Below are 14842 nucleotides of genomic sequence, written 5' to 3'. Positions count from 1 at the left end.
CCGACCGTGTGTGGGCTCCATCGGACATTTTTCATCGGATTTTCCGACACACAAAGTTTGAGAGCAGGAGATAAAATTTTCCGACAACAAAATCCGTTGTCGGAAATTCCGATCGTGTGTTCACAAATCTGACGTACAAAGTGCCACGCATGCTCAGAATAAATAAAGAGATGAAAGCTATTGGCCACTGCCCCGTTTATAGTCCCGACGTACGTGTTTTACGTCACCGCGTTCAGGACGATCGGATTTTCCAACAACTTTGTGTGACCGTGTGTATGCAAGACAAGTTTGAGCCAACATCCGTCGGAAAAAATCCTAGGATTTTGTTGTCGGAATGTCCGAACAAAGTCCGACCGTGTGTACGCCCTATGAGGGTGTGATATCCTTCATATGTGCCCAACTACTGCATAAAGATTCTGGGGATCCCCTGCTCAAGTGCAGGGTCACATGGGAAGAAGGTTTAGGGGAGCTTTCCTGAGAACTTTGAGAAGAAGTTCTTCCAAGCCTTACCTCCGTTTCTTTGTCTCACTCTCATAGGTTGACACACTTTTTAATTTTCCACAGGGCCTATGGAAACCTAGCTTTCTTATATGCCATTGGTGGTGGAGACTACCCATAGTGTATTAAATGTGGGCATTCTCAACCCAATCAGATAAACTCCTCTATGTATTTCCATTCATCCCGACCTTGATGCTTCCACCTTGATTCTTTGCGCTGCAAAGGTCATTATTTGCTTAACATAGATTTATTGTGCTTAGAAGGGTCACTAATGCTGTTCCTACAAAATGAGACTGAATCTCTGAACTCTATAGGTTAACATAATTTGAAAAAAATCACATATGAACAAAGGGGCTCTTGTGAAAATATTATATAATTTGGAACCACTGGCATAAGGCTGGGAATGGCCTAAATTAATTATCTGTGACCAAAGATGTACATAAAAGGATATGTAGCACCCTGATGTTTAGGCAGGGTTGATCTTAAATTTACCTGCCAGGTATAGCTGCCTTGGCCAATTGTTAGGGATCAATTGATTTCACCCTATGTCTGGAATTGCTGCACTTTTCTCTTCTGTTGCTAGGCGGCCAGGTACCTGGTGACATTAGATAAGACAAGGGCAATGCAAGGACACATTAGGAGTGTATGGGGTATCTCAGCCAATGGGCAGGGGTTTTCTTGAATTCCTTGGCCTGCTGGGAGAACCTATATATTTGGGTGGGGTCAGGTGATTGCTGTTCTGTGCCACCTGGACGCTGTCTAGGTGGACGTGTTGTTGTGCTGCCCGGGCTGTTAGGCCGGAATTTGGGCCTATCCCAGGGACATCTGGCTGCTAGGCTGTCTGAGGGGCCTATCCAGAAGCAAGATAGCAGGGTAGGGTTGGGACTGCAGCTTGCAGTCCAACCAGAAGTGACAGTTCTGCCGGCTGGAGAACCTGTCATGGTCAGAGGTAGAGGGGAAGCTGTCGCCACTAAGGGACCAACCACCTACAGTAATTACCAGGGACCACAGTGAGTAGCTGAAGCAAGTACCAAAGCAGTATTCTCACCAACCGGGGATGGTGAATAATTGGTAAACTTCAGCAGGTGTCAAGCCAGGGATCCAGAAAGTGGAGGTGACGCTTGCAGAGCAGCCTTGTGTGCTAAGCCAGGGGCCTAGCAGGCCAGTGGGGTGACACTTGAGGAGTATCTGGATTGCCAACCTAAGGACCCAACAGGGAAGCGGGGTGACGCTTGAGGAAGATACTAAGTGTGAAGTTCGGAAGAGCTCAAGGGATCCAGTGGCTGTGGATCAGCAAGTCTAGTGAAAGACTAGGAGCTCAGTTGAGTGAAGATCTACAAGAGGTGATTGTAGAAGAAGTAAAAAAGTTTGTTACAACTTGTGTGGGAAACTGTTTTAAGACTGTGCCATAGGAGACAGCAATCCTACACATGCAGATATGGTGTCTTATTAGATGGCTTTCCCTGCATGGCTGTCTACCTGTAGAAGTCTCGGAGTCTGCCAATTAACATTGCAACCACTTAAGGGTGTCCTGGCCCTAACCCTCTCTCCCACAGTTCTGTTCAAGAGAAAATGAATCTCTATGCATTCAAGAAGTGTCTGGCACCCATGAATCTATCTTGCACTACACCCACCATGCCTTGTAACCCACTCAATACAGAAGGATGTCAGCTGGTCCTTACTCTGTAGGTTCTCATTAGACCAAAGGGAACCCGGGACCTCGCTACAGATGTACTTGAGTCTTTTAGGAGCTAGGCGTCACAGTTATGCACTTTATTTTCCTTTAATGTTTAAATACTAATGTATATGGTGATTGCATATATTGTCTATGCCTGCTCTCTATGAACCAACTTTCTAAAAAATGTTAGTACTCTGTTACCTCATGACCCTGCTATATTTCAGTGCATGTACAATTATCATTACCTGTTTAACTGCAACGATTCTCTGTGCTGTTTTGTGCCTATAGGCACATCAAAAACGGAAAATAAAATTTGATTAAAAAAAAAAAAAAGTTTTCAGTTTCACTAGGAAAAATGGAAAAACTTTCTAATGAGAACACTTCTTGTGACAACTGTCCGAGAGGAATACCCATAATTTGGAGAGACTTTGACTCTCTTCCTGTTGTATCGCAAGGCCGAATTTAAAGGGAAACCTCCCAATGGGACCCAGTCAGCAAAATAAAGACTCTAGATTTAGAATAATTTAAGGGGTTAAAGGTATATGTGTCAAGATAATTTTAGAATTTAGTGGTTGTAAACATCAGACATGAATATGAACAAAGCATTTCCCTCTATAGTGTGTACTTGTCTCAATTAAGAGCACTGAGTGTCCTTTCTGCCTGCTGCTTTGTTCCTCTGCTATCAGCACGAATCACAATGACAAGCTTTTCTGACACCAAGAGAAAAAAGGTGACAGGGGAGGGACCTCCAGTACACAGCCTGTGACTGACAGCTTCAGCTCTTTTCCTGTGTTCTGTGCTAAGGGAGGTGTGTCCCTTCCTGCCAATCAGCTCTCAGAGCTCTCCTCACAGAGCGCTGCAGAGTGTAATTTCAGCTCAAAATGATGTAGAGAAGAAAGAACTGCAGATAAACAGGTACAACTTATGTAGGAGGATTTATTTCTTCTCTGTGTATCACCTGAGGCCAGTCACTTCATTGGGCATATGTAAGGGTTTACAGCCACTTTAAGGTCATTTTTGTTCTCTAGTAAGCCTCTCATTTGCTTACTCTGATTTTGCTGCAAACTGTATCCTTCTCACAATGTACATTAGAAACTGCAGAAAGTCAGGTAGAGCCTGCTTCATTTCCTGGGTGGAGGCATCAAGAAGAGTCTAGCCGTTGCCTTTCCAGCTTTACTGTCCCTGACCCACCCCTTTCATTCATTGGATTTCAGTTATTTCAGTTGTTGAGGCTCAGCATCACATGTGGGTTTTACCTAGAGAAAAAGAAAAAAAAAACTAAATAGCAGTGCAGCACTAAAAGCTCTAATGCCCTGTACACACGGTCGGATTTTCCGACGGAAAATGTGTGATAGGACCTTGTTGTCGGAAATTCCGACCGTGTGTAGGCTCCATCACACATTTTCCATCGGAATTTCCGACACACAAAGTTTAAGAGCAGGCTATAAAATTTTCCTACAACAAAATCCGTTGTCGGAAATTCCGATCGTGTGTACACAAATCCGACACACAAAGTGCCACGCATGCTCAGAATAAATTAAGAGACAAAAGCTATTGGCTACTGCCCTGTTTATAGTCCCGACGTACGTGTTTTACGTCACCGCGTTCAGAACGATCGGATTTTCTGACAACTTTGTGTGACCGTGTGTATGCAAGACAAGTTTGAGCCAACATCCGTCGGAAAAAATCCATGGATTTTGTTGTCGGAATGTCCGATCAATGTCCAACCGTGTGTACGGGGCATAACAGAATAAATACCTATACCCTAAATTGACAAATATAAAGATACATAAAATATATTCATATATTAATTTCATACAGGCATAACCTTGGGTCCGCCGTGGCCGTTTTATCCGCTGCTCTGGAGGCTTTGAAAGGCTTACCTTAGTCACTTTTGCTGTCTTTTAACTTGTACCATGTGAATTTAAATCTTGAAGGCTGTTTAGTGTTTTCATTAAAGCTTTGTTTACGGTATTACACTATTGGTACACTTTTTTATTCACATGTGGAGGTTATATGAGACGCACGGCTGGAGTTCGGATGATTGCTCTAAAACCCTATCCATGTGGTTTAAATGCGCTTTAGCCTAACATGAGAATGTAGGCATTGGAATTCGGTGAGTGCGTTTCTTTAGGGGAGTGGAATCACAGACACATTGGTATGGTGAATGGATTAAGAGATCTTCACATCGACTATAGATCCTCTTCAATATTTCATGGACTTTATTTTTTATATTTTGGAATTTTTTTTTTTTTCTTGTAGCTTCACTAGCTACATCATATCACTTCACTTGTCACAGGGTGTTTGTCAATTTAGTGCTATAGCATTTATTATATTTTAGCACATGTCAGTTATATTTGCATTTGTAAATTGTGAGTCACATGTCACTTTAGGGGATTTAATACTCCTTGTGTACAAACATTTAGTGCCGCTATTTTGACTTTTTGTCATTATCCCAGATTGACCAGTAGTTAAAATTCAGCTTTTATATTTGATCCTTTTAAGTGGCAGCTTCCACATACTCTGTATCTATCCAGAGGCGCAGTGGCGGTATTTTGAGTAGTGGCGCCTTTTTCTCAATTATACCCACAGGATTACATTTCTTCTAAGATTGCCCTGTATTTGGCTCCATCCATCTTCCCATCAACTCTGACTACTTTCCCTGTCCCTGCTGAAGAAAAGCATCCCCATAACACGATGCTGCCACCACCATGTTTCAGGATGATGTGCAGTGTTAGTTTTCTGCCACAGATAGCGTTTTGCTTTTAGGCCAAAAAGTTCAATTTTGGTCTAATCTAACCAGAGCAACTTATTTAACATGTTTTCTGTATCCCTCATATGGCTTCTTGCAAACTGCAAACAGGACTTCTTATGGCTTTCTTTCAACAATGGCTTTCTTTTTGCCACTCTTCTATAAAGGCCAGATTTGTGGAGTGCACGACTAATAGTTGTCCTGTGGACAGATTCTCCCACCTGAGCTGTGGATCTCTGCAGCTCCTCCAGAGTTATCATGGGCCTCTTGGCTGCTTCACTGATTAATGCTCTCCTTGCCCGGTCTGTCAGTTTAGGTGGATGGCCATGTCTTGGTAGGTTTGCTGTTGTGCTATACACGTTCCATTTTCAGATGATGGATTGAACAGTGCTCTGTGAGATGTTCAAAGCTTGGGATATTTTTTTATAACCTAACCCTGCTTTAAACGTCTCCACAACTGTATCCCTGACCTGTCTGGTGTGTTCCTTGGCCTTCATGATGCTGTTTGTTCACTAAGTTCTCTAACAAACCTCCAAGGGCTTCACAGAACAGCTGAATTTATATTGAGATTAAATTACACACAAATGGACTCTTTTTACTATTAGGTGACTTCTGAAGGCAATTGGTTCCACTAGATTTTAGTTAGGGGTATCAGAGTACAGGGGGTTGAATACAAATGCATGCCACACTTTTCACATATTTATTTGTAAACAAATTTGAAAGCCATTTATGGTTTTCCTTCCACTTCACAATTATGTGCCACTTTGTGTTGGTCTATCACATAAAATCCCAATAGAATACATTTATGTTTTTGGTTGTAACATGGCAAAATGTGGAAAATTTCAAGGGCTATGAATAGTTTTTCAAGGCACTGTATTTATTCTGTTCCAGTTATTAGCACTGCACTGAAATTTTTCTTTGACTTTTGAACTTTATTGTGCTAACTTTCCAGTGTTGGCTAGCTTTAATCCTTTATGTTATTGGGGTTCGGCATAGTTGTGTATACAGTTTTTCTTGTATTATACTTACCTAGAGCAGCCTGCATGCAGATACAGTCTGCCTGGCAATGCCCACTCCAGCATACTGACATCTACCCATTAGGGATGGGCGAACGGTTTGGCCCGAGCATAAGTTCGGTCCGAACTTTGGTTGTTCAATATGCGGTGTTAGGGGCAAATTCGAAAGCCACCGGAACACCGTTAAAGTCTATGGGACACTAACATGAAAAATCAAAAGTGCTCGTTTTAAAGGCTTATATGTAAGTTATTGTCATAAAAAATGTTTGGGGACCCGGGTCCTGCCCCAGGGGACATGTATCAATGCAAAATTTTTTTTTAAAAACTGACCTTTTTTTGGGAGCAGTGATTTTTTTAATGCTTAAAGTGAAACAATAAAAATGAAATGTTCCTTTAAATATTGTGCCTGGGGGTGTCTATAGTATGCCTGTAAAGTGACGCATTTTTCCCGTGTTTAGAACAGTACCACAACAAAATGACATTTCTAAAGGAAAAATCGTCATTTAAAACTGATTGCGGCTCTAATGAATTGCTGGGTCTCGGCAATATAGATAAAACTCATTGAAAAAAAGAGCATGGGATCCCCCCAAGTCCATTACCAGGCCCTTCGGGTCTGCTATGAATATTAAGGGGAACCCCGAACCAAAACTTAAAAAAAATGCGTGAGGTCCCCCTAAAATCCATACCAGGCCCTTCAAGTCTGATATGGAAATTAAGGGGAACCCTGCGCCAATTTTTTTTTTTAAATGGCATAGGGCCCCCCCAAAATCCATACCAGACCCTCATCCAAGCACACAACCTGGCAGGCCTTTTTTGTTACATTTTGGCACAGGGTTCCCCTTAAAATCCAAACCAGACCTGAAGGGTCTGGTATGGATTTTGGGGGGACCCCTACGGCATTTTGGCGCAGGGTACCCCTTAATTTCCATATCAGACCCGAAGGGCCTGATATGGATATTAGGGGGACCCCCACGCAATTTTTTTTTTTTTAATTTGGTTTGGGGTTCCCCTTAATATTCATACCAGACCCAAAGCGCCTGGTAATGGACTGGGGGGGGATCCCATGCTCTTTTTTTCAATGAGTTTTATCCATGTTGCCGAGGCCCGACAATTCATTACAGCCGCAATCAGTTTTAAATTACAATTTTTCCTTTAGAAATGTCATCTTGCTGTGGTACTGTTCTAAACACAGGGAAAATGCACCACTTTACAGGTATACTATAGACACCCCCCCAGGCACGATATTTAAAGGAATATTTAATTTTTTCTTTCAATAGTTTTTATTGATTTTTCAAATGTGTAACAAAAAGAGAATGCAGGTTACATTAAATTTTTTCACAATATCAAAACAAGTATTACAGCTCAGATACAGGTAGAATTTTCAAGGTTTACGTAGGTTCGTCATTCATAAAAGGTCCATAGTACAGTGTTGTAGTATGTCTATTAGGCCAGCTGGTGAGAATGGGCTAAGTTGTGTTGTTTCTAGATTAGTTAATTTTTTCCAAGCAAGAGCTGAGGCTCTCATCGTGGGGGGTAGCGCCTTAGATATGGGGGTGCCAATTGGGATTCCCAGGAGCCAGCTTTATAGATTATTGTGTTTGATTGATGCTGCCTTCAGTTACCCCCCATAAAGTGTGGGGGTGCTGCCGGAACCAGTCCTGCATTTGGGTCAGAATTGATGCCCAGTAATAGTCTTCAAAGTCAATAGACCACGCCCCTCCTGCAAATTTATGTTTAGTGAGTGTAGTTTTTGCACATCTAGGTTTCTTTCCCTGCCATAGGAGTTTGTTAAGAGTTGTTTGGAGAGATTTGAAATAAGATGCCGGGATAGGGATGGGAATGGTTCGAAATAAGTAGAGTAATTGAGGTAGGTGTAACATTTTAAATACTGCGAGTCTGCCTGACCATGTTAATTTGTGCTTAGCTAATTGTTGGACATCTTTTTGGAGTTCGGTGAGGAATGATTTGAAGTTATAATTAAAAAGATTTTTTGTTGATTTTGTCAGTTGCACCCCCAGATATGATATGTCGTTTTCTGCCCATGTAAAGGGGGATTGAGCTTGGAGTAGGTTTCTGGTAGTGGCGTCTAGGCCTAGGTCAAGGATATACGATTTTGTGGCATTTACTTTATAATAGGAGACTCTGCTGAACCAGTGGAGGGTATTTTGTACTTCTACCAGGGAAGACGTCGGGTTGGTTAGCATGAGGATGACGTCATCTGCAACAGACTGATCTTGTATGTCTTGTGGCCTATTTCAAAACCTGTTATTTTAGGGTTTTGTCTGATGTGTTCCGCTAGGGGTTTCATGAGCAGATTGAAAATCAGTGCCTGCCTGGTGCCGTTGGTTATGGCGAATGGTTAGGATATCATATCGGCTGAGAATACGTGGGCTGAGGGGGTGGTGTATAGTGCAAGCAAGGCATTCAATATTTGTCCCCTGAACCCAAACTTCTGGAGGATGTGCTGCAGGTATTTCCAATGAATTCTGTCCAAAGCCTTCTCTGCGTTCCAGTGATAGGAGCAGAGAAGGCGTTCCACTGGTCTCGGCGTAGTGCATGATGTCAATCAATCTCCTTGTGGCGTCGGACGCTTGTCTGCCAGTTGTAAAGCCGGATTGGTCCCTATGGATTAGTGTGGGCATGATGTTGAGTAGTCATGTGGCGATCATTTTTGCATAGATTTTCAGGTCTAAGTTTAGGAGCGAGATTGCACGAAAATTTTGGGGGGCCACCGGTTCTTTCCCCGGTTTAGGGAGGGTGATAATCAATGCTTGTAGGGATTCATGAGGGAACTTTTAAGAGAAGGCCGCGTCATTGAATAGTGCAGTTAAGTGTGGTGCTAATTGCTGTGCGAATTGCTTGAAGTATTCCCCAGCTAGGCCGTCGGGGCCTGGTGCTTTACCTGGGGGGAGGGTTTTTATGGTTGCTGTTATTTCTTGTTCCGTGAAAGGGTCATTTAATCAGGATAGTTGTTCTGACAATAGTGATGGGAGTCGAATGTGCTTAAGGAACTCATTGATGTCCTCAGAGGAGGGTTGATATGTGTCAGGGTCCTGCTGCAAATATAGGTCACTCTCCCTCTCCCTCTTAACTCTCCCTCTCCGTTCCATGAAGGCAACGCAATACATCAAACAAATCCTAAGTACCAATTAAGTTTTTCAGGGGGGATTCCCTGCTTTTTGTTGCAGAGGTGGAGTCTAATTGGACTTCTGGTACTAGGTTAAAGTCCCCACAAATGATAATGTGGCCTTGTTTCAAGGGTTGAACAACACGCATAAGTGTACGGAGAAATTGCATTTGTTTGACATTTGGAGCATAGATATTTACCAGTGTATGAACAATTTTGTTAATGGTACATACAAGAATAATGTAACATCCCTCATTGTCTGAAGCAATTTGATTCAGGTGGAATGTGACTGAATTTCTTACCGCTATCAGCACTCCTCTTTTTTTAGAGGTGAAAGGGGCAGCGTAAACATGAGGGAAATGTCTATTCACACACGCAGGTGTAGCTGTAGATTTAAAATGTGTCTCTTGTACGCAGAGGATGTCACATTTTAGGTCTAGGGCTGTTTTCCAGAGTGAGTGTCTCTTTGTTGGGTGGTTGAGCCCATTCGCATTAAGGGACAGCAATGTAATTGGCATTGTTGGTGTTGTATGTTTAATTGGAGAGTTACACACACTTACAGTTATATGCAGGATAGTGGTCTCCCTGGACTCGGAGGCCAGTGTGTACTCTGATGTACCTGATATGGACGTGAAATCGCTCTAGACAAGCGGGGCTGTGGCTGTAAAACAACAAGGTTAACAAGTAGAACTGAGTCAAGAAAAACATTGGAACTTGTAGATAAATGTAACAAGGTGGGTTGGCCACCGGTTGGAATGGTAGGTGGAGTAGAGAAGGTAGATTTTCACATAAACCACTTCGGGGGGTAACAAAGTCAAATATCAACTCGATTAATAAGTCTAAAAGCTGGTATCCAGGGAGAGGATCTACTGTGTAAATGTATAGGCCCAATGGAATTCAGAGTAAAAGCTCTGTTCAAGTGCCACGGTTCCCTTGGGTGCATCGAGATGGGTGAGGGCCACGTTGATCCAGTGGCGGGCTAGAATCCTGCAGTGGGTCAGGGATGATTCCCCAAGTGTGAAGCAGTTGCATGCCCTTGTAAAGGGTATGGATCACGTGTGATGCACCATTTCTCGTTATTAGCAGTGTCGCCGGATAGCGCCATTTAAATTGAATCTTGTGGTTGTGCAGGCCTTTAGTGATCGGGTTGAGTTGTCTCCTCAGCTGCAATGTGTATTTAGAAAGGTTAGGGAATAGCAGTACTCCATCGTATGGCCCGGGGAGTGACGGGCTGTTTCTGGCTGCCGTGAGAAGCTTTTCTTTTATGTGGAAGAAGTGAACTCTCATTAAGACATCTCTAGGGAGAGAGGCTGTTTGGTGAGAGGGTTTGGCGATTCTGTGGATTCGATCGACTATCAGATCCCTGGGTGATGCATCTGGAAGGATTAAATGCATAAGTTCCTTGGCATATTTAGGGAGGTCTGTCTGTAATATGGACTCAGGCACTCCTCTCAGTTTTATATTATTCCTCCTAGATCTGTCTTCTAAGTTGGCCAGCTTGGCACTTACCCAGGATTGCTCTTGTTTCACTTCAGCATAGGATTCAATTAAATCATTGACAGTTGTGGTGCATTCCTCCATACTGTGTTCTAAGTGAGACACCCTCTCATCCATGACATGCATGTCTGTGGATATTTTAGTGAATAGGGAAGAGAGGTCTGTCATTAGTGAGGACTGGAGTGACAGCAGCATGTCCTTTAGGGTGGTGTCAATCACAGGCTGCCCTGTGGTGGGGAAAGAGGCCATGGAGGATTGTAAGGCCTGGTTCCATTGGAACAGCTGAAAGCTTGGGCCTCAATTTGTGCAGGTGGCGGCGGATCCATCCACATGTGGGCTTTCGCTGGGCTGCTTGTGATGGGGTTGTCCCCCGCTCTGTGTTTAGGTGGCGAGGGTGGGCAGTGAGGGTCCTGATTTCCCGGGGTCTCATCTGGGAGATCTGTGTCGTGGTCGCGGCCCCACCGGCGCCATTTTGGCTCTGACTGACCTTATGTGGAGGGTTGGTGAAGAAGGTTGTCAGCTTCTGTGGATGGTGATCTGTCATCCGCTTCTGAGACATGGCTGGATGGGGTGTCCGGGCTTTGAGGAGGCTGGATGGTCGTGGATTGACTGCGGGATTGGGCCTGTGTCGCTCCATTTCTCTCCCCTGGCTGACAAGCACAGAGTCTAGGCAGCCATCTCTGGCGCTGGCAGACCACGCCCCCTGGAATATTTTGTTTTTATTGTTTCACTTTAAGCATTAAAAAAAACACTGCTCCCGAAAAAACGGACCAATGAAGGAAATGTAATATTTGTATAACTCTTCCCAATAGCTAGCCCACTGCTTGCAGCAGGACTAATGGCTCTTGAGAAGAGTAGTGAGGCAAGGTGTTGTGTTGTTTTCAGGAGACTATGCACAACACCCTGCTGTCCCCTCACGTCAGAAGTGATCTGCCTGCATTGCATAGAAATCCAGTGAAGACATCATTAGGTCTAAAAAATGATATGTAATCAAAATTGAAAATATTTACCACTTTAATGCCCTGTACACACGGTCGGATTTTCCGACGGAAAATGTGTGATAGGACCTTGTTGTCGGAAATTCCGACCGTGTGTAGGCTCCATCACACATTTTCCTTCGGATTTTCCGACACACAAAGTTTGAGAGCAGGCTGTAAAATCACAACAAAATCCGTTGTCGGAATTTCCGATCGTGTGTACACAAATCCGACGCACAAAGTGCCACGCATGCTCAAATAAATAAAGAGATGAAAGCTATTGGCTACTGCCCCGTTTATAGTCCCGACGTACGTGTTTTACATCACCACGTTCAGAATGATCGGATTTTCCGACAACTTTGTGTGACCGTGTGTATGCAAGACAAGTTTGAGCCAACATCCGTTGGAAAAAATCCTAGGATTTTGTTGTCGGAATGTCCGATCAATATCCGACCGTGTGTACGGGGCATAAGACTGGGCCTATTTTTCAAACTTGTTGTTTACAAGTTAAAATAATTTTTTTTTTTTGCTAAAAAAATTACTTAGAACCCCCAAACACTATATATTTTTTTTTCTAACACCCTAGGCAATAATATGGCGGTAGTTACAATACTTTTTGTCACACTGTATCTGCTCAGCGGTCTTACAAGCGCACTTTTTTTTTTAAAAATTCACTTTTTTGAATTAAAAAAATAAGACAACAGTAAAGTTAGCCCAATTTTTTTTTATATTGTGAAAGATGATGTTATGCCAAGTAAACTGATACCCAACATGTCACACTTCAAAGTTGCGCCCGCTCTTGGAATAGCAACAAACGTTTACCCTTAAAAATCTCCATATGGGACATTTAAAAAATTCTAAAGATTGCAGGTTTTGAGTTACAGAGGAGGTCTAGGGCTAGAATTATTGCTCTTGATCTAACGATCCCGACGATACCTCACATGTGTGGTTTGAACACAATTTTCATATGTGGACGCTACTCAGGTATGCAATTGCTTCTGCACGTAAGCTCGGCGGGACAGGGCATGTTTAAAAAAAAAAGATTTTTTTTCCTTTTTATTTTACCTTTTATTTTATATTTTTACACTGTTCTTTAAAAAAAATTGTGTCATATTTATTCCTATTACAAGGAATGTAAACATCCCTTGTAATAGAAAAAAAGTATGACAGGGCCTCTGAGATTGGGGGTCAAAAAGACCTCCGATCTCATATTTACACTAAAATGTATTAAAAAAATAAATAAATATTAAATGTAATTTGAAAAAAAAAAAAAAAAGTTGCTTTAAGAGCTATGGACGGAAGTGACTTCGCTTCCGCTCTGCAATTGTATGGAGACGTGTGGAGGCCATCTTTCCCTCACTCATCTCCATACCTAACAGGGGACAGAACACGATTGCCCCTGCTGGTGCCGGTGGCTCCGGTAAGCAGCGGAGAGCACTGGAGAGTGGAGGGGGGGGCCCCCTCTCCCACTGCCGATAAAAGTGATCCGAGTGCGCCGAATCCGTGCCGACCACTCTTATCTGAAAGCGTAACCTTTCTGTCCATCACGCTAGCAGGGAGGAGTCAAGAGATAATAGCAGCAAGTGGAAAACAGAAGGAATAGAACTGCTATTTCCAACAAAGATATGGTCAATAGACTGTGAGCAAATTGTGGTTGCTGTAACTCTCCTCCTGGTGCTAGGGACCAGGCCCCTTGTTCTGTACTGTTATGGGAACCTTTGTGCTCTGTACTGTTGAGACGTTATACAATATGCTTTACTGTGAGAAAGAATCTGAAGATATACCTGTTGAACAACTCCTAAAGTAGATGTTCTTTTCTTCAAGTGAGTATTCTGGATCGATCTTCAATTCTTTCTAAGAAGTTAGGTGTAGCCAATAGCTTGGGGAAAGTGGGATTTAGCAAACAACTTGGGTCAGGGGTGAGCGGTGGTTTCGTAATGGTGGATCCACTAAGGGCACTGGCCAGGAAGATTCCCCGGGCACATACGTCCATCATAAGTGACGCCTTGTCTCAAGGGCCTCAAGTGTTGGATAGGGTCCTCCTATTGGCTAACCCTGGAACCACTGAGTAGAAAAATTCCTGAGACAAAGGTTATTTGGGACTCCTGATCAGGCCTAGGACTGTTGTAAAGTGGAACCTGGGTGTGTATGAAGAGTTCACTGACCCTGCAAAGCTGTACCGTGAGCTGCAGTCTGCATTCCTTCTAGGCCTTAAACATGCGTTCTTCTTTTTACTACTTTAGTACTTTTTTGTAATTCTTTAACACTACCTTTTTTTTTGCCTGCATCTGTCTCCAATTAACCAATTTAATTCTTTAATTTTAGGGAACGGTGGTTATTCCAGTCCTAACTTCAGTCTTGAAGGACCCCAAACAGTTCAAAAACCCTTCCAAATTTGACCCTGGACATTTCCTTAATGAGAATGGCACCTTTAAGAAGAGTGATGCCTTTATGCCATTTTCAGCAGGTACCGTCTTATAGTTAATTACAAGTATAGCTAATCGTTTTTGGATAGACAGTGGTTATTTAAACCATGGTTGTATTCTGGAACATAGGCTAAATTTACAAAGCTAACACTTCAGGGTAAGGAACTTTATTTTCAAAAAGTGACAGTTGTGTTTTTCTCTCATTTCCCAGGAAAACGTATGTGTATGGGGGAGGGTCTGGCTCGCATGGAACTCTTCCTTTTTTTTACAACCATTCTGCAAAGATTTACTCTGACACCCACCATGGATAGAACGTACATAGAAATCACACCAGAGCCCAAGAGCAATGCTTCTAGACCTTGTGACTATGAGATGTTGGCTGTACCTCGCTGAAAGACTATTGTATACTCTGATGTTATTGGATATCTTGTTCATGTTCTAAGAGCACCTATCACTTTACAGTTTGTAAATAATAATGCAATATTTTGTGGACTTTTGTTTTTCTCTCTGTAATGTCCTCTAAACAAGTCCATGAGCAATAGCACCTGCTGGGGTCCTGAATTTATTTCAAACCAGGGATATCATTTGTCTGAAATCTGTCTGTTCACCCCATGTTTGTGTGATATATCACTCAGGAAACATTATTGTAGGCTCTGCTGGGCCCAGGAATGGTATGTGAATAATTCAGTGTTATATGTAAAACACTTTGAAATTGGAAAAGAACAACTGATGAACTTTAGCGGTACCAGAAAAGGACAATGAAAATCCAATAGATAAAATATTGTCTTTATTACAAAAGTTAAAATTGTTTTACATACTTATTCTAAAAGAAACCCATTGGCTCAGTACATATAAAACATTTTAATTATTA

At 42.6% G+C, this 14842-nt stretch overlaps 1 protein-coding gene across 1 annotated transcript in view; it reads left to right on the top strand.

Moving 5' to 3' along the window:
- Positions 1–14842, top strand: part of LOC141107710 (cytochrome P450 2G1-like) — a 38954-nt gene extending 24112 nt beyond the window's left edge. The window contains exons 8-9 of the mRNA XM_073598629.1: positions 13871–14012; positions 14183–14842. Coding sequence (XP_073454730.1) covers positions 13871–14012; positions 14183–14364 — 324 coding nt within the window. The 3' untranslated portion in view covers positions 14365–14842. The remainder of the gene's footprint in view (positions 1–13870; positions 14013–14182) is intronic.

This window comes from Aquarana catesbeiana, linkage group LG09 (assembly GCF_042186555.1).
Source record: "Aquarana catesbeiana isolate 2022-GZ linkage group LG09, ASM4218655v1, whole genome shotgun sequence".
NCBI lineage: Eukaryota > Metazoa > Chordata > Amphibia > Anura > Ranidae > Aquarana > Aquarana catesbeiana.
Note: the sequence above shows the minus strand (reverse complement) of the source record. Positions and strands in the feature narration are given on the sequence as shown.